General features: G+C 46.9%; 3 protein-coding genes across 10 annotated transcripts in view; 1 reads left to right on the top strand and 2 right to left on the bottom strand.

The window, feature by feature from the left end:
* Positions 1–5,305, bottom strand: part of ACIN1 (apoptotic chromatin condensation inducer 1) — a 37,023-nt gene extending 31,718 nt beyond the window's left edge. For 3 of the 5 annotated variants that reach the window (XM_007990824.3, XM_007990826.3, XM_007990827.3), the window contains exons 1-3: positions 4,809–5,305; positions 3,317–3,382; positions 53–164 (exon numbers count right to left, since the gene is read on the bottom strand). In XM_007990824.3, the coding sequence (XP_007989015.3) occupies positions 53–164; positions 3,317–3,382; positions 4,809–5,120 (490 nt within the window). In that variant the 5' untranslated portion in view covers positions 5,121–5,305. The remainder of the gene's footprint in view (positions 1–52; positions 165–3,316; positions 3,383–4,808) is intronic. The other 2 variants (XM_007990825.3, XM_037987548.2) reach the window with 2 other exon arrangements.
* C29H14orf119 (chromosome 29 C14orf119 homolog) lies at positions 5,254–8,659 on the top strand. 3 transcript variants are annotated; one of them, XM_007990817.3, is made up of 2 exons: positions 5,254–5,453; positions 7,827–8,659. In XM_007990817.3, the coding sequence occupies exon 2, from the start codon at positions 7,828–7,830 to the stop codon at positions 8,248–8,250; it is 423 nt and encodes a 140-aa protein (XP_007989008.1). In that variant the 5' UTR covers positions 5,254–5,453; position 7,827; the 3' UTR covers positions 8,251–8,659. The 3 variants fall into 3 exon arrangements, with proteins under 3 accessions (XP_007989008.1, XP_007989009.1, XP_007989010.1); XM_007990818.3 differs by lacking the exon at positions 5,254–5,453 and adding an exon at positions 5,461–5,802; XM_007990819.3 differs by lacking the exon at positions 5,254–5,453 and adding an exon at positions 5,461–5,873.
* Positions 8,660–9,156: 497 nt separating this feature from the next.
* On the bottom strand, positions 9,157–15,231 carry CIROP (ciliated left-right organizer metallopeptidase). 2 transcript variants are annotated; one of them, XM_037987552.2, is made up of 16 exons: positions 14,775–15,231; positions 14,560–14,644; positions 14,418–14,469; positions 13,846–13,994; positions 13,648–13,723; positions 13,466–13,561; positions 13,105–13,230; positions 12,809–12,893; positions 12,520–12,665; positions 12,268–12,442; positions 12,013–12,082; positions 11,840–11,936; positions 11,462–11,734; positions 11,023–11,252; positions 10,672–10,851; positions 9,157–9,645 (listed from the first exon to the last, which is right to left on the bottom strand). In XM_037987552.2, the coding sequence occupies exons 1-16, from the start codon at positions 15,190–15,192 to the stop codon at positions 9,438–9,440; spliced, it is 2,466 nt and encodes an 821-aa protein (XP_037843480.2). In that variant the 5' UTR covers positions 15,193–15,231; the 3' UTR covers positions 9,157–9,437. The 2 variants fall into 2 exon arrangements, with proteins under 2 accessions (XP_037843480.2, XP_072869033.1); XM_073012932.1 differs by lacking the exons at positions 13,466–13,561; positions 13,648–13,723 and having other exon boundaries at positions 13,851–13,994; positions 14,560–14,653.
* Positions 15,232–17,545: the final 2,314 nt, after the last annotated feature.

Here is a 17,545-nt window from a genome sequence, read left to right as displayed (position 1 = left end):
GACAGGGCTAAGAATGACGAACTCCTTGTTAAAAGTGACAATCTGGGCTTACCTTCAAGTTCTGCAGCTTCTCGAGCTTCACGTTCCAGACGCTGCCTAAGTAGCTCCTGCTGCTTTTCCAGATACTGTTTTATGAAACTGTTCTGGCTCATTTCCTCACCAATCTGTATAGAGGAAATGAAAAAAGAGGGTCTAGGAAAACAAACCAGGAAAATGCAAAGAAGAAAATTCCATGGAGCAAAGTTGGACCCAAGAAAGATAACTAAAATGTTGGAAAGCTCTTTTCTAAGTTGGTTCTATTTTGCAGAACAGAATAGCCTTGAGTCACAAAAAAAAGAGCAAAAAGAAAGCTGCATATAATTTTTTGTTTTAAATACTCAGTTTCCAAAGAGTGATATTGGTACACAAATTACTTTTTTTAATTTTTATTTTCTGAGACAGAGTTTCACTCTGTTGCCCAGGCTGGAGTGCAGTGGCGTGATCTCAGCACACTGCAACCTCTGCCTCCTGGCTTCAAATGATTCTCCTGCCTCGGCCTCCTGAGTAGCTGGGATTACAGGTGTGTGCCACCACACTCGGCTAATTTTTGTATTTTTACTAGAGACGGAGTTTCACTATGTTGGTCAGACTGGTCTCAAACTCCTGACCTCAAGTGATCCACCCGCCTCAGCCTTCCAAAGTGCTGGGATTACAGGTGTCAGCCACCGTGCCCAGCCACAAATAACCTTAAATTAAAATTCCTGTAATTATACCTTTTAGGCTAAATTCCTAGATTATGTAGAACATTATCTAAAGGGTAATCTAAAATTTCCTTTTGGTAGTATCAAGACTGAAGCATGGTAGCTCACATCTGCAATTCCAGTACTTTGGGAGGCTGAAGTGGGAAGACTGCTTGAGCTTAAGAGTTCGAGACCAGCTTCAGCAACATGGTGAAACCCGTCTCTACCAAAAATACAAAAAGCTGGGCATACTGTGGTGTGAGTTTGTCATCCTGGCTACTCAGGAGGTGGTAGGTGCAGTGAGCCGAGATCGTGCCACTGCACTCCAGCCTGGGTTGAAACAAGACTCCATCTCAAGGAAAAAAAAAAAAAAAAAAAAGCCAGTTCCTCCAAAAGATCAATCGTTACCTAGTCAGGAAACATTTTTTTTTTCTTCGAGGTGGAGTATCACTCTGTCACCCAGGCTGGAGAACAATGGCGCGATCTCGGCTTGCTGCAACCTCTGCTTCCCGGGTTCAAGTCATTCTCCTGCCTCAGCCTCCCAAGTAGCTGGGATTACAGACATGTGCCACCATACCCAGCTCATTTTTGCATTTTTAGTAAAGACGGGGTTTTGCCATGTTGGTCAGGCTAGTCTCAAACTCCTGACCTCAGATGATCCACCCGCCTTGGCCTCCCAAAGTGCTAGCATTACAGGTGTGAGCCACAATGCCGGGCCTCATATCCAGGAAACATTTTATCAAACGTCTCCAAAATTCAACTTTAGTATTTAAAAGCATGAAATCAAGAGACTAAGAAAAGGGATATCCATTGAGCATTTAGACAGTTATAACTCCATTTTGTATAGGTGAAAGGAAATCCTTGGTAACAGGAGCTTATGCCTTTTCCTATTTTTTTTCTGTAATAGATTCCCAAGTTGCTCTTCTGACCTCCAGCTTTCTCTTCACAAGTTCTCCTCCCTAGAACCTTCTTGCTTAGCAAGTCCTATTTAGAACTCCCGAAAAAGCAAAAAAACCCTGAATACTTTCTAGTCATTAAGTCATGTTTCCTAAACATAGTAAATGTTTATTTTCAACTAAAGTAGAAATGAGCCTCTTGGCACTCAATGGACATTGCCTAAGGGTGCGTTGCATGTATTACAGAATAGGCATGTTTGCTGCAAAACCCCTGTGTTAATAAAAGCAAAGCTTCAAAGACTAAAATGCAATGGGTAAAAAGAATACAATTAAGCTGATTAACTTATGCAGTTTCTTATGCTTGTTAAAGTACTTAATTGAACCTCTGAAAGCTGGCTAGATTATGATACTTACAGCTTAATGAGGTGATAACAAGGGAGTAGGAGGGCTCTCTTGTTTTCCACAGTATCCTGGGACTTCATCTAGTACTGAGGCTGCACACCACTGCTTTAACAAAGACTTGGATTTTTCCTTTAAGTATATGACACATTATAAAGAGGGGATTTTCAAAAACTGAAAGAAACTTTAAGAGACTGTGCAGCCTAATAATTTTTGGATTTTAACTGTGGAATAATTTAAAAGACATCTTATGCAGAAACTCAATAGTCAAAGCGGATAAAAGTAGATCTAATCTAGTTTAAGAGAGAAGTATGAGCCTTGCTTACTTGAGAAAAAGGTATTTCCCCTAAGAAGCTCCCCAAAGCAGCTCCACAAAACCCCAAGAGAGCAGTTATAAACCCATGGGTTTAGTTTGACTTTTTCTCATATTACAGATAAGGAAATGGAGGAAACCAAGGCCTCCAAAGGTTAAGTTTCTTATCCTAAGTAAAGGAGCTATTAGTAATGCTTATGAATAAGTGCATTGAGTTAGTAGTTAACACTAGTAATGGTGGGTGACTTACACAGGATTGAACCCTTGGTAAATCTACATCAACAAGAGTTCTTAATTAGCAACTATTTTCCTACACTGTCACATTGGTGGTCTACTTCATATCTATACTCAAAGACATCAACTACCTTTCCTAAATTCATGGCAGATAAATGACTTCAGATCTCTGTACTACATGTAATTAATGGAAGCCACACCTTTCTGCACATACTATTTCAATTATTTATTTATTTATTTTTTTTTGAGACGGAGTCTGGCTCTGCCGCCCAGGCTGGAGTGCAGTGGCCAGATCTCAGCTCACTGCAAGCTCCGCCTCCCGGGTTCACGCCATTCTCCTGCCTCAGCCTCCCGAGTAGCTGGGACTACAGGCGCCCGCCACCTCGCCCGGCTAGTTTTTTGTATTTTTTAGTAGAGACGAGGTTTCACCAGGTTAGCCAGGATGGTCTCGATCTCCTGACCTTGTGATCCGCCCGTCTCGGCCTCCCAAAGTGCTGGGATTACAGGCTTGAGCCACCGCGCCCGGCACTATTTCAATTATTATAAACTAATAGCGCCTTTGATTCTGTTCTTTACTCCAGGCCCTTGTATACAACTGGGTGATTCGAATTCAACTGTCCTGGTTTGAGAACATTTCTGACCAAGGGAACTTAGGAAAATAGTCGTGAGGAATTAAGCATGAAATATACAACACCACGTCCTGCCATGTGTCTGTATATCCAAAGAGCCCACTCCATTGAATAAACCTTTCTCACCTGGGAATTTGGCTGGAATGCAGCATGGGGTGTTGAGTGTTTCTGTAAATTTTCTAGCATTAGAGCCTGGTATAGAGAAGGGTAAAAGTCAGAAATGATGAGGAAAAAAAAAGAAAAACTCCCACCTCTACCACAACCTCTTAATTAAATGCAATGACTTAAATACACACAATTAAACTGTATTCCTCTTCCAGGGACCTAAAAACCCTTTACTGACACTGTTCTCATTCATCATCAGAAGACCCTTAAAGGTAGCCATGGTTACTGTTACTAAACGTACAGATATAAAATGCAGGCACACAGAATCAGTGACCTGGCTATGTCACAATATCAGTAATAGAACCAGTACCAAAATCCCTGTTGTCTTCTGCACTTGTGCCAAGTGCCCCTTCTAAATCTGATCATGCAGGTAAAACTACTTAAAAATACTCAAACCAGCAGCCATGGGGCTCCTGGTTTTTGCCTGACGGAATTACTTGGTCAAAGGGTTACCCAGGACTAGAGTCAATTTGTATAATTTCCAGTACAGTGGCACCTAGATTTACCAAATTTACAAAATTTTCAAAGAGGAGGCTACAGAAGAAAATGACCAGAGACCCTGTGAACTGTGGTCTAACCTAGTCCGTCCATCCACACACACACACACACACACACACACACGCACACAATCAGCTTCTGTATAAGCAACGGTCTGCCAACTCAACCCTGGAGCCAACCCAGACCTAATCTGCACTACCTGCCACGTATCCTATTGAACTCTAATTAAAACCAAGACATCCTCATCTTCCCTTCCCATCAAACCTATACACTCGAATCGATCTACACCTACCTCACGACATTCCCACCTTAATCTACTCAAACCGATTCAAAATCCCCAATATATATCAACCTGCCTCGCCTCTCTCACCAATATTCACCAAACTCTTAACTACCCAAATTGCCACTAGATGCCCCATAAATTAGACACCTCTCACCAAGTCCCTTCACATAAAGGTCTCTCTTCATCTCACCTCCTCATCTAATCGAGCAGACATTTTACCCTACCCCAATCCTATTCCTGCAGATACCGATACCAACCCCATCCACCCCTCCGCGCAACTATACCCCTAACTCCGACCCAGCCCAACTCGCCCCCCTCAGGCCAGCAACGCCGTAGGTTGTAGTGGGATTTAACTCCTTCTGCAGCGCATGCGCCGAAACCACAGATACAAACAAGGAGGGGGTGGGGGAAGGAGGAAGGAGCTTAAGACACTCCTGGAGAGTAGTGCACACCCTCCCATTTGGGCTCGCGCTGCTGCCGTTAAGGCGGGAACCGGCGCGATCGCCATTCCAGCGCGAACCTCACCAACCACCGTGCGCGCGGATCCAGAGGCTCGCGCTGGCGGCCTGAGCGAGCTCGCGCCGAGCCCGGATACTGCGCCTGCGCCGCGGCAGAGGCTCGTCTCTACCGGGTCCGCTCTCCTCCGACACCCCAGCAACGCCGACTCCTCACCCCTTTGAGCCGCTTGACCAGGGCACTCTTCTGCCCGCTCTTGGCTAGGCCTCGCTGCTCCAGTGCGGCCTTCAGGTCGGTCACCCGCAGCGCCTGAAGAGGCTTCCCGTCCAGAGTCACCTCCTCCAGCTCCGCCATCTTGCGTGAGGTACTCGGGTCCGTCCCGACGGCTTCGGGCATCTTCGGTAATTTCCGCCAACGCCCTTCGAACGTACCGAGATGACCCCGCCCACTGCCATACTCTACCCGTCGATTACCACTCAGGACTCCCCGGCTTCCTCCGGATGTCCTCGGATATTTCCGTCTCCACATCGGCACCAATCAATTCTTTCCATCCGCCCTGCAGCTCCCCTATTCTCGCCCTGCTTTCAGGCTCGGTTTTCTTCGTCTTGCCGAAGCTTTGAATCGAATATATTCGGAAGCCCTCGACTCTGGTATAACCGTAATCGGAGATGTTCGTTTATCTCCGGACCTAGAGATGAGGCGCTGAGGCGCTTGGGTGTTTGGGGCGGGTCCGAGGCCGGAAGTGCGTGGGCTGCCGGGCTGGCCCAGCTTAGGGTTTTCAGGAAATTTGGAAGCTGCAGCGGTAGTTGGAGTCTAAGGACTCCTGACAGTCTTCGGGTGCCCTCCGAGAGAAAAGGGGAGGTAAGCGGGGTGGAAGTACCTCTATGGGCCGGGTCAGACTCGGTGTTTGCGGACTATCCTAATAGGGCAAGCCACCTACTCCTTAACGCAAACAGCTTCTGCCCTCTGTCCTCTGAATCCCAGCCACTCCCATCTTAGGCTTTTTTTTTGGTGGGGCCTGTGGAGGGGGGCGGAATCGGAATAACAAGCTCCGTGGCCTCCAAAGTGGGGAAGAGGCAGGCAGCACCGTGTCTTCGGACCCAGACTATGAACTGATTTATGACGCTCAACTTGAGTTTTGAGTTTGCGTTTGCCTTGGAAGCCGTGTGGCAAGATTCTGGGAAAATTCTCCGTTTCTCCGAAGAAGAGAGTAAGTTCCCTTGGAGGAACTGCTTCCTGTAGGGCAAGAACTGAAAAATGCAAGCGCCCTGAACCTTTTTGGTACTTGAACTCTCATTGTTTAGGGGCTTCTTTCTTTGTCACTAGCAATCCTCCAACTTGATGCAGAAGAAACACAAACAGTAAAATAGGTCACAGACAAATAGTTTAGAGATTTAAGAGATATGTTAGAGATTTAAGAGACTGAAAACTAGGGCCGGGCGCGGTGGCTCAAGCCTGTAATCCCAGCACTTTGGGAGGCCAAGACGGGCGGATCACGAGGTCAGGAGATCGAGACCATCCTGGCTAACACAGTGAAACCCCGTCTCTACTAAAAAACACACACAAAAAAACTAGCCGGGCGAGGTGGCGGGCGCCTGTAGTCCCCGCTACTCGGGAGGCTGAGGCAGGAGAATGGCGTGAACCCGGGAGGCGGAGCTTGCAGTGAGCTGAGATCCAGCCACTGCACTCCAGCCCGGGCGACAGAGCAAGACTCCGTCTCAAAAAAAAAAAAAAAAAAAGAGACTGAAAACTATTGAAGTCAAATAGGCTGATCTTTCCGTTGCATTCGTGATGCAAAATTAATGTCAAGGCGCCGGGCGCGGTGGCTCACGCCTATAAGCACTTTGGGAGGCCGAGGCAGGCGGATCACTTGAGGTCAGGAGTTGGAGACCAATCTGGCCAATATGGTGAAACCTGGTCTCTAGTAAAAATACAAACAAATTAGCCGGGTGTATGCCTATATTCCCAGCTGCTCGGGAGGCTGAGGCAGGAGAATCGCTTGAACCCGGGAAGCGGAGGTTGAAGTGAGCTGAGATCACGCCATTGCACGCCAGCCTGGGCGACAGAGCAAGACTCCGTCTCGAAAATAAATAAATAAATAAATAAAAAATAAATAAATAGCAAGGCACCAATAGATGCCATACTAAAAAAAAAAAAAATTTTTTTTTGTCACTCCACTCTGGGTCACTCCACCCTGAACCAGGCTAGAGTGCAGTGGTGCGATCAGGGCTTACTGCAGCCTCAACCTCCCGGGCTCAGGTGATCCTCCTACCTCAGCCTCCTAAGTAGCTAGGACTACAGTTAGGCACCTCTACGCCCAACGAGTTTTAAAATTTTTTTGTAGAGATGAGGTTTTGCCATGTTGCCCAGGCTGGTCTTGAACAACTGGATTCAAGCTATCCTCTTGCCTCGGCCTCCCAAAGTGCTGAGATTACTTTGTAAGTGCAAGAGCCACTGTGTCTGACCCATACTAAATATTAAGGGCAATTGTTTAAAAACATGGATTGTCATGAAGTAGTGTAACAGTTGTTAGATCTCTAAGCCAACAAACCAACCTGACTCTTTTTAAAGTCTCAAACACCCGGGCTTCTGGTTCTTTTACTGCGTTACCTTATTTTGAGCAAGGCCCTTACTCTGCTCTTTAACTTTTCCTGGTGCTTTACAGGAAATGTAAGGAGGTAACAAATGTTATGAAGTTCTTGGCATATTTCAGAGGCTAATATGCACATTGAAGCCTCTTTCATCATAAATAATTTTTTTTCTTTCTTCCCCCACTGTTGATAGCTACAAAACAACTAGCATCAGCCTTGACCAGCTGCACGTACTAGATTTTAAAATGTATCCTTTTTCGTTTTGGAGAAGATGTGATGGACCAACGTTAATCATTGCTTTTTTCTTTACCCAGCCTGGCACATAGAAGTAAGAGGGAGAGAGTGAACAAGAAATATATTGGTTATTTTTAGGTTTTTTATAAGAAAGATGGAGGGTGACAGTGGGTAGGGAAGAATGGGTTTGAAAAAGGCAGGCAAATAGGAAACGAAGTTATTTTTGGTGACTTCTCTAAGGTAGTTGGATAATCTAAATAAAAGACTTTATTAATTTTGGGTCTTTGAATTCATAAAAAGTAATTTTCTCTGTAGATGCTAATTGAGTGTGGTAAGATGTCTTGTTGCTTGAAAGTTGTATTTTCGTTGCTCTACCTGGAGAGCGTATAACAGTGCTTTTGTGTTTCAGGATGCCACTGGAGTCATCCTCTTCAATGCCGCTATCCTTCCCATCTCTCTTACCCTCAGTACCACACAATACTAACCCTTCCCCTCCTCCGATGTCTTACATCACCTCCCAGGAGATGAAGTGTATTCTTCACTGGTTTGCCAATTGGTCAGGTCCCCAGCGTGAACGTTTCCTAGAGGACCTGGTAGCTAAGGCAGTGCCAGAAAAATTACAGCCATTGCTGGATAGTCTGGAGCAGCTTAGTGTGTCTGGGGCAGACCGACCACCTTCTATCTTTGAGTGCCAGCTACATCTTTGGGATCAGTGGTTTCGAGGCTGGGCTGAGCAGGAGCGCAATGAATTTGTCAGACAGCTGGAGTTCAGTGAGCCAGACTTCGTGGCAAAGTTTTACCAAGCAGTGGCTGCTACAGCTGGTAAGGACTGATAGGCATTCAGACCAAAGAAGATAACCATAGCTGATGGAGCCAAGGCCATGACTCTCTACAATGATAATTCAAATGTGTCATCTAAAGCTCTGGAACTGGTATTCGGACCAGCTGACTGAACTCACTGACCAGTATAGGCATGGTTATTTCAACAGTAATAGCATGTCAACTGGACTCCTATTTGTAAATATTATCAATCTAAGCAATCCCGCTTATCAGTCTACTAGTTTGCTTCTTTCCAAGAGATGTCAAATGCTCAAGAATTTGATGGCTTCTTCTGCAGCTATAACCAAAAAGAACCTACACATTATAACTCAGGCCCACTGCTGGCTCATGAAGTGTGTAAAGTAGAACCCTCCTTCCCCAGAAATAAGACAGGACAATAAAAGGTGGCATTTTTATAATTTACCTGGATTCCATTGGCTGGTTTTACCACTCCTATCAGATTCTAGTGTAATTGTGTGATACCCAAACCATTAGTTTTCCCAGTGATGATTTAATAAAATTATGAAAAATCAGGAGAGGGAGATAATTAGTTGCTTCTTTCTCCACACTGAATCCAAATCACAATGACTTTTTTTTTTTTTTTAAAGAGATGAGTTGTCGCTCAAGTTTGGAGTGCAGTGGCATGATCACCAGTGAGTGTGAGATCACTGTAGCCTCAAATTCTAGGCTCAAGTAATCTTTCTGCCTCAGTCTCCTGAGTACTTAGGACTACAGCCACGCACCACAATATTTTTAAGTTATTTTGTAGATATGGGGGTCTTGCTACGTTTTCTAGTCTGGTCTTGAATTGCTGGCCTCAAGCAATCCATTCTCCCCTTGGCCTCCCAAAATGCTGGGATTACAGGCATGAACCATCATACCTGGCCTTTTTCTAAGGCATATGCATGTATACTCTTGGAACTGGTAGCAGGTGTTCCTATTCTGTAAGCTTGCTTCATAACCATATTAAAACAGGTGACAATTCACAGGTTGAACAGTTTATTTTTGTACCAAAATAAAGAATGGATCTTTAAAACTGTAAAACTTCACCCTTTTTTTCTTTGCCAGGCTATATAAAATTGATGTCCGGGGAAAGGCATTCCAAAGAAAGTAGAACTTAAGTATACACAATAGATTTTCCATCCAGTTGTCTCCCAAGAAATGATTCTCTTCCTTACACCCTGTCATGTTCTGGGCAACATCACACTTCCCTTATTCCTCTAACTGGGACCCTTGTGCCGTGGAGCTCTGGTGAATGGTAAGAGGGAGATGGTCTCACAGGAAGAGTGGCTCTTTTCTGGTAGGCTGTGGTTCCCAGTACACCCACAAAGATTAGCAGCATTAGGCAGAGTCCCACGGACAGCCTTAGGTGGGTCATGGAGGGATTATGGTCCGAAGTAACCAGCAACCTAGGAACATAGAAGGTAATATTTGGCTTGGAATAATGCCTAGGTTTAGTAGATAAAGGGGCATTACCTTTTGTGTTTTTTTTTTTTTTTTTTTTTGAGACAATTTCTTGGTCTGTTGCCCAGGCTGGAGTGCAGTGGTGTGATCTTGGCTCACCGTAACCTCCGCCTCCCAGGCTCAAGCGATTCTCCTACCTCAACCTTCCAAGTAGCTGGGACTACAGGCGCATGCCGGGCCACCACATCTGGCTAAGGGGCTTTTCCCTTAGAGCTCATGAAACCTCACCTCATCCAAGCATTAGGCTAAACAGGAAATCATTAAGAGGGACTACAGAACATGAAAGTCGAAATAAGGTCAAGATCTAAGTCTTCTAGCATCTTAAATTATTGGAAGAAGAGCTAACTTGGCGGCGAGGGAAGTGGCTTAGGGGAAGAGTCAGTCTATGGTCTTTAGGTAGCTAGGCACAATGCCTAACAGTGCTTAAGAAAGGAAGGGGGCCAGGAGTGGTGGCAGTAGCTCCCAGCACTTTGGGAGGCAGAGGCGGATGGGTTGCTTTAGCTCAGGAGTTCGAGACAAGCCTGGGCAACATGGTGAAACTGTTTCTACCAAAAATACAAAAATTAGCTGGCATGGTGGTGTGCACCTGTAGTCCCAGCTACTTGGGAGGCTGAGGTGGGGGAATCACTTGAGCCTAGGGAGGTTGAGGCCACAGTGAGCTGAGATCACCCCACTGCATTTCAACCTGGGTGACAGAGTGAGACCCTGTCTCAAAAAAAGAAAAAAAAAAAAAAGGCGGGGGGAGGGGAACTAAGATCCCTATGTCCTAGAGATGGGGGAATGTGTTATTGTATGGGAAAAGGGAGCCAGGTAGTGACATGACTGGATGATCGTGTTAGTTAGGGATCTTTGTTCTCTGAAATGCAATCCTGTCTAGGACAATATACACATGAGTGAGTGCTTAATAAATTTAATTTCAAACATCTGGACTCCATGGATTTGAAAGAAAAGTACTTGGAATATTATCTTACTTGCTGGGTTGTGTGGTAAAGTTGGCTCCTCCATGATACACTTCTAGGGGTTTTTTCTGGAGAGTCAGAGTCAGGGCCCTGTGCAGCATAGCCACCGAAGGCCCTTGGCAGCCAGGAGACTTCCACATATGCACAGTAAACACCAAGCTAGTGGTAATTGATGGGCTGTGGAAATAGCACCTAAATGGACATTCGAATATTTTAATAGAGGTATAGTTCCTGGCAGAGTATATGTCATGAAACAGGTGCAGGCTTAAGAGTGGGATGAACAAAAGGTCTTCAGAGGAGAGTCATCAAGTAAAGGACTTAGGGATTCTCCTTGACCCATTGTATAAATACTCAAGCTTTTACCTGCCAGTGCCACCTCTGCTCGCCAAAGCCTGCAGTACTGCTTCAGCCAGCCCTTCTTGCTGTTCTTTCCCCAGAGAGTGGCCTGGAGGCCCAGCTAATCCTAAAGAGAGCTGGAATAGTGGATCTGGGGTTGAAAGACTCACAGGTGGGGAAGTAACAGCACTGATATCTTCATTAGTCTGACACAGCCGACCCCGGGGACAGAAGAGAAGACCATAGTACCCAGGTATCTGCAAGGAAATATGTAGCAGGATATGGTTTTGCTTTGATTATCTGTTCAAGTCGTCTAAGGAAAATGTATTCTAGGTCAGAGTCATGGACTCGTGGGTACTTAGGAAAACTGTATGTACAGCAAAACAGGTTGGACAGTACCACCATACAAGTATTTCCCAACTTCTTTTTGCCAGTATGCTGCAACTATTCCTCTTGTGGTACCCACCTGTATAACTTTTCCTGGAAGGCATGGGACCCAAGGTGAGCCCTCCACCTGCACCTTATAAGCTCCCCTCCCTGTGCACTGATGTAAGTAGCAGCGGCCCACCAGCTCTGCTTCCTTGAGGTGTGGGGTAAGAGAAGGATGCCTGGTCTTATCGCCAGGGAGCAGCTGTGAAGTGAGGTTGGCAAAGAAGCAACGGCTCCGGGAATGGTAGATTTCCCCATGGGGATTCTCCACCCCAGCAGGAAATCCATTTTCCTTCTTCCAGCATTCACTCTGAAGGGCAGGCCAGAAGGTAGAATAGTGTTTGTTCTGATGCCTTTGAAGTTGACTCCCTTCCAGAACCACTCAGTTTCATTGTCTGCTCTCTTGTCTACTCACCCCATTGGCTAAGGGCTTGTACATGCGGCAGCCTTCCAGCATGGGGTCTGAGGAGCAGCTTCCCTTGTCCAGATGCAGGTAGTGGCAGCCCAGCCCACTGTGTGGAATGGATGATAGAGTGACACTAGGATCATTGACCGCCGTACGGTCCCCTAACCACTCAGCACACACACCTGCCAGTACAGAAGAAGTCTGAGGAGCCAGTCCCACATGTGGTCACCAAGCCAAATTCTGGGCCAGATCCTGTTTGAGAGATGAGAAGAGAAGGAAAGAGAGCCCTCAACACATGAAGCCCAAACATCCTTCCGCACCAGGTATCCTCATAGCTTCTATTATACATCAGCAACAGAAACCCCTCCAGCCTCCCACTTCCCCCAGAGCTGACTTGGGTCGTGAGTGCCTCTCTGCAGGTCTGCCTTATTTCTCACCCTGGCCCCACAACAGCTCCTCTGCAGCGCTGTGGTTGACCTGGTACCAGCCTGAGTCTTCAAAGGCAGCGAGGGTGATTGGGTCGAGTCGAGTGCGCTGGGCTCCATCAAAGGTAGCAGTCATTAAAGAACCCTGGAGTAGTCTGGCCTCCCAGTGTGAGGACAAAAGGCCCTCCTGGAGGAGGTGGCAGATGGCTGGTTGTTACCTGGCTACTCCTTTCTTCCATTACCCCAAGGTGTTCTCATTCTCACCTCTTCTTCCAAGGGAACACCCAGTGAAGCCCCCGGCACTCCCAAGTGTTTGGCCAGGCTGAGGCTAACAGCTGGGGTGGTGAGAAGCAGTTGTCCCCACTCATCTTGCCTTGTCACTTGTTGCCTTGTAGAACAGTTCTCTCTAACTGAGTGCACAAAGGGAAGAAGGCAATACGAGGAGAGGAAAACTTAGGAAGGGTGAAGTGAAATTAGAAGGAAGGAGGTTATGAGATATTGAATTCCCTCTGGTTGATCGTGGGAAGTCCTTAACCTCATTCCTCTCATTTACCGCTGAATCCTGAGGGGCAGTCTTGCCATTTCTTGAAGAGCTGTTTGGAGAAACCTAAGGCATGTAGCAATTCATGTAGTGTGGCCTAAGGACAAATGACAGCCCAGTAAGGGGGCCAAATTCGCAGCAGGATTGACCAAACACTCTATACCCCTCTGCCCAATCAGTTCTTCCTAGAGCTTGAGGCACCTTCTATTCCATCCTCTGTGGGTTCTTTGACTTTATGGGAAACTGAGTAACCTGGCCCCCTACCCTGCAACCTGTTTGCTTCTCCCTATTCATCATGCAGCAGTCACCATGACGATGTCGCTGTGGCTGAGGCTGGGGCTGGTGAGATGTTGGGCACAGTAGACAATGGTGCCAGCGAGGGGCCTGTCTTCTGAGTCCAACTGGCAGCAGGCAGCATACGCTATGACAGAGGGCTGTGGATGGGCCAGGACAGGGTAGGGCCGGAAAGAAGAAAAGTAGGATATCACAAATAAAAGAAATCCTCTGAAAATGGAGGACCAGGGGACTCTGCAAAACTCTGCAGGAGTGGTATTGAGGGATGGCTATGGGTGGGGGTAGCCTTTACCCAAACGTTACTAACATTCTCTAAGTTATCCCAAATAAGCACAACTTAATAAAAACTGCTTTTGGCTGGGCGTGGTGGCTCACGCCTGTAATCTTGACACTTTGGGAAGCCAAAGCGGGCAGATTGCTTGAGCCCAACAGTTTGAGACACAGCCTGGGCAACATGACAAAACCCCGTCTCTACAAAAAAATACAAAAAATTAGCCGGACGTGGTGGTGCACGCCTGTAATCCTAGCTACTCAGGAGGCTGAGATGGGAGGATCACCTGAGCCCAGGAGGTCAAGGCTGCAGTGAGCTGTGATTGGGCCACTGTACTCCAGCCTCGGCAACAGAGTGAGACTCTGTCTCAAAACAAAAGCAAAGCAAAACAAAACAAAACAAAAAACTGCTTTTATGCTCCCTAACCCCCCTCATGAGATTTAAGATTGAGAGAGACAGCGGGGAAAGGAGATTTGATTTGAACCTCACCTCTTGGTGGCACTTGGAAGTGTGAGCAACCCGCACATACAGAAGAAAATCAGTGTTTTGGACCCCAGGCCCATCTGGCTGGACCAGTTGTGGGGGACCCTGTTCTGGCCACAAGGTGTAACCGCGAAGATGGGCGTCAGGAATCTGGCCGGGAGTGAAATGTTGCATTAGCAGATGGGCTGGGACAGCAGGAAATTGGGTATGAGGAGTAGGGGAGAATGAGTCTGTTCGGTCTGTCTTAGTGTTATCTAGGCAGCTGGCTAGAATACAGAGTTCTGCCCCTTCACCCCCAGTCTCTGATGTACTAAATTTTAGCAGGGAGAGGAGCTCAGGAATCTACATTGTTAAGAAGCACACTAAGTAACTCTGATGCTGGTGGTCTTGGAATGGTCATGGCAGGCTGCAGATCTCCAGATCCTTGAGACTGAGGGGTGAGCCTGCTCAGGATCCTGTCTTCCGTCCCCTTCTTCCTGGTGTACTTATTTCTGGCTTTCCTCTCTTTACTATCTGCGTATCCCCCCCCACCCTTATTTTTTCAAGATTTCAGTGTTGTTGACTCAATCTCACCTTTGCCCCCAGGCAACTCTCTCCTTTGTACCCTGGGTTCAAGAGGCTGCACCTATAAGAGTGAATATCTGTAGGTGAGCTGAGGACATTTCTAGGTATCCCTGAAGAAGAATTACATACATTGTCAATGACATGAACTCACCTGTGGTAGTTTGGGGTATCTGGGTCTCCCCAGACAGCATGGCAATACCGTGCAGGGTCTCGACTCAGAAGTAGGGGTCCTTGCACTGGAGGGACTTGACAAGAGGTCAGTTTCACTCCATATCTTGGAATTCCAGTACTTTTTCTGGGTTGATCTTCCTCCCCTGGACCTCTCTGCTCCTCAACCCTCCCTGACACCTCTGTTCCCTCACTCACCTGCTAGAACAGCCTGGATTCGCTGAGTGGCCTCTCTCACTGCGGCCAGGGCTCGGGATACCCCTCTCGTCCCTTCCCCCTCAGGATCCCAAGCTCCATCTGATATATGATCTCCTAGATAGCAGGTTTGGATTCGTAGGGGTTGAGGATCACCGGAGCTAGGGAGGGTGAGGGAGGAAAAGCGAGATTTTGGGGGGACTTGGGAGAAAGGGGGCCTGAGAAGGCTCACAGACTTCTGTGTCTCATCATGTAGACATCGGCTTGCAGCAACCCTGAGGACTAGTGGTGGCAGCAGCAGCAGCAGCAACAGCATCTCCCTTCTGTGTCTCTCTGTAGATACAACCTGGATCCTGTCTTCCGTCCCCTTGTTCCCTGGCTCACTGTTTCTGGCTTTCCTCTCTTTACTGTTTTTTACCATGTACCCCCCACCACTCTTGCTTATTTTTTCAAGATTTGAATATTGTTGACTCAGTCTACAGTTCCCTGCCAGGAGGTCGGATATAAACCACCCTCTTCCAGAGGGGCCAGAGGTGGAGTGCTGGGGGAGGGGAAGTGTTATTCTGAGGCCTCAACTGACCTTTCCAAAGAGGAGCCTGCCTTATCCATGATGAAACTCTTTCCTTGTTTTTTGTTTGTTTGTTTTGTAGAGATGGAGTCTCACTATGTTGTCCAGGCTGGTCTTAAACTCCTGGCCTCAAGTGATCCTCCTGCTTTGGCCTCCCAAAGTGCTGAGATTACAGGTGTGAGCCACTATGCCGGCTGGGAACTCTTTCCTAATCCTTTCCATCCCTCGTCCTATTTCTTTTGCCTTTCTGAGTAGAAAACCTTGGAACCGTCACAGAACTAGAAAATTGGTGTCATCAGCCGGGCGTGGTGGCTCACACCTGTAATCCCAGCACTTTGGGAGGCCAAGGCGGGCGGATCACGAGGTCAGGAGATCGAGACCACGGTGAAACCCCGTCTCTAATAAATATACAAAAAATTAGCTGGGCGTGGTGACGGGCGCCTGTAGTCCCAGCTACTCAGGAGGCTGAGGCAGGAGAATGGCTTGAACCCAGGAGGTGGAGCTTGCAATGAGCCGAAATTGCGCCACTGCACTTCAGCCTGGGTGACAGAGCAAGACTCCATCTCAAAAAAAAAAAAAAAGAAAAGAAAATTGGTGTCACCGTAACAGGGGAAGTAGGGGACAGAGGTATTCTTTGCTTTGTAGTTGCCTGCTGGCCTCCCTGGACGTGGGCAAACAAGGCTTCTGCACTTCACTAGCCCCAGTTTCAGAACTGGGTGGCCTCTAACTAAACTGCAAGACTTCTAGGATCTCCTACATCTATGTAGGGCTCTTAGTGGGTGCTCAACAAATATGTTAGTTGACTGACACTTCCTCTAAGAGGCTGTTGTGTTAAGTCTGTTAGATTTCACAGAAGCTGCTTTTAGGTGTGCAGAGGAGGGAAAAGAAAACTCTTTTTTTTTTTTTTTGAGACTGAGTTTCGCTCTTCTCGCCCAGGCTGGAGTGCAATGGCGCAGTCTTGGCTCACCACAAACTCTGCCTCCTGGGTTCAAGCGATTCTCCTGCCTCAGCCTCTGAAGTAGCTGGGATTACAGGCGCCAGCCACCACACCCAGCTAATTTTTTTTGTATTTTTAGTAGAGATGGGGTTTCACCATGTTGGCCAGGCTGGTCTCGAACTCCTGATCTCAGGTGATCCACCTGCCTCGGCCACCCAAAGTGCTGGGATTATAGGTGTGAACCACCACGCCCAACCGAGAAACTCTTAAAATGGACATTAATGTTCAAAGATGTTCTTAAGGAATTCTGTTTTCTTTGTTCATGCTGTGTTTTCACATCCTGTTTCCCTTGCTTGGATACTGCCCCCTCCCCTGCCTGCCTGACTAATTCCTAGCTTTCTGGTAATTACCCCTGGAAGCCTTTCTTAATACCCCCAGCCCAAATTCCACACCTGCCACAGTGGGTGGGGAACCACCTCACAGGAGGGGTCTCCCCTCCCAGCTCCTAACAGAACACTGTCATCCTCTGTTATAATTGTCGGCTTAGCAGCTCTCCCTCCACATCCTGAAGTCCTTGAAGGTAAGCCTGCTTCCTGTTGGTCTTTGTGTCCACACCACTCAGCACAGCCCTTTGGGCCTGGTCTTCAGTGTGTGGATGAAAACAAAGAACCTAACCCCATTATTTAACTTTTGAAGAAACATTTGTTTTAAGGCAGTATATTTTAATAGCTAATTGGTGACCAACATGGATTAGAGTTTAAGTAGGGCTGCTGACTTCTCAAGGATTTTATACTTTCACATGCCAGAACTGTGGTTGAAACTACTGATTACAAGGGAGACAACTGGTGGGGCTCAGAAACCGTAGCCCAAAATACAGCATTGATATGCTGAACTGAAGAAGAAGCCTCAAGGTCTTCCTGACCATTCTGCCTTTCCCCCTTAAACACACACCCACACCCCTCATCTCTCCCAAAGCACAGGCCCTATCTGCCTAAGATCCAGACCCAATAAGTAAAGCAGTTTTTTTCTTCTTCCCTAAGACCAAGAATGTAACCACACCTGAGCAGGCCTTTTCACTGTTAGAACTGTTTACAAGTTAATCTCTGTTCCCAGATCCATTCATTCTCCTTAGTAATTATTTATTGCCCCTCAACAGAATTCCTATTTTTCACCCCTCCTATAACCTGTTTTGCTAGGATCCAAGGCACCATTCTTTCTGTAACCTCAATACCATATATAAGCTTCTGTATTTCATGGGGGTGGGGTTAG

This window comes from Chlorocebus sabaeus, chromosome 29 (genome assembly GCF_047675955.1).
Source record: "Chlorocebus sabaeus isolate Y175 chromosome 29, mChlSab1.0.hap1, whole genome shotgun sequence".
NCBI classification, from domain to species: Eukaryota; Metazoa; Chordata; class Mammalia; order Primates; family Cercopithecidae; genus Chlorocebus; species Chlorocebus sabaeus.
Note: the sequence above shows the minus strand (reverse complement) of the source record. Positions and strands in the feature narration are given on the sequence as shown.

Bases quoted from the DNA above. Each gene is read 5' to 3' on its own strand.
- C29H14orf119 (XM_007990817.3), top strand. From the start codon at position 7,828: ATGCCACTGGAGTCATCCTCTTCAATGCCGCTATCCTTCCCATCTCTC.
- CIROP (XM_037987552.2), bottom strand. From the start codon at position 15,192: ATGGTAAAAAACAGTAAAGAGAGGAAAGCCAGAAACAGTGAGCCAGGG. The intron at 14,470-14,559 runs GTGAGTTCATGT...TCACTCTTATAG, and splicing joins GATACCCCAAACTACCACAG to GTGCAGCCTCTTGAACCCAG. The intron at 13,562-13,647 runs GTGATCCTCCCA...ATTTTTTTGTAG, and splicing joins CCTTGACCTCCTGGGCTCAG to AGACGGGGTTTTGTCATGTT.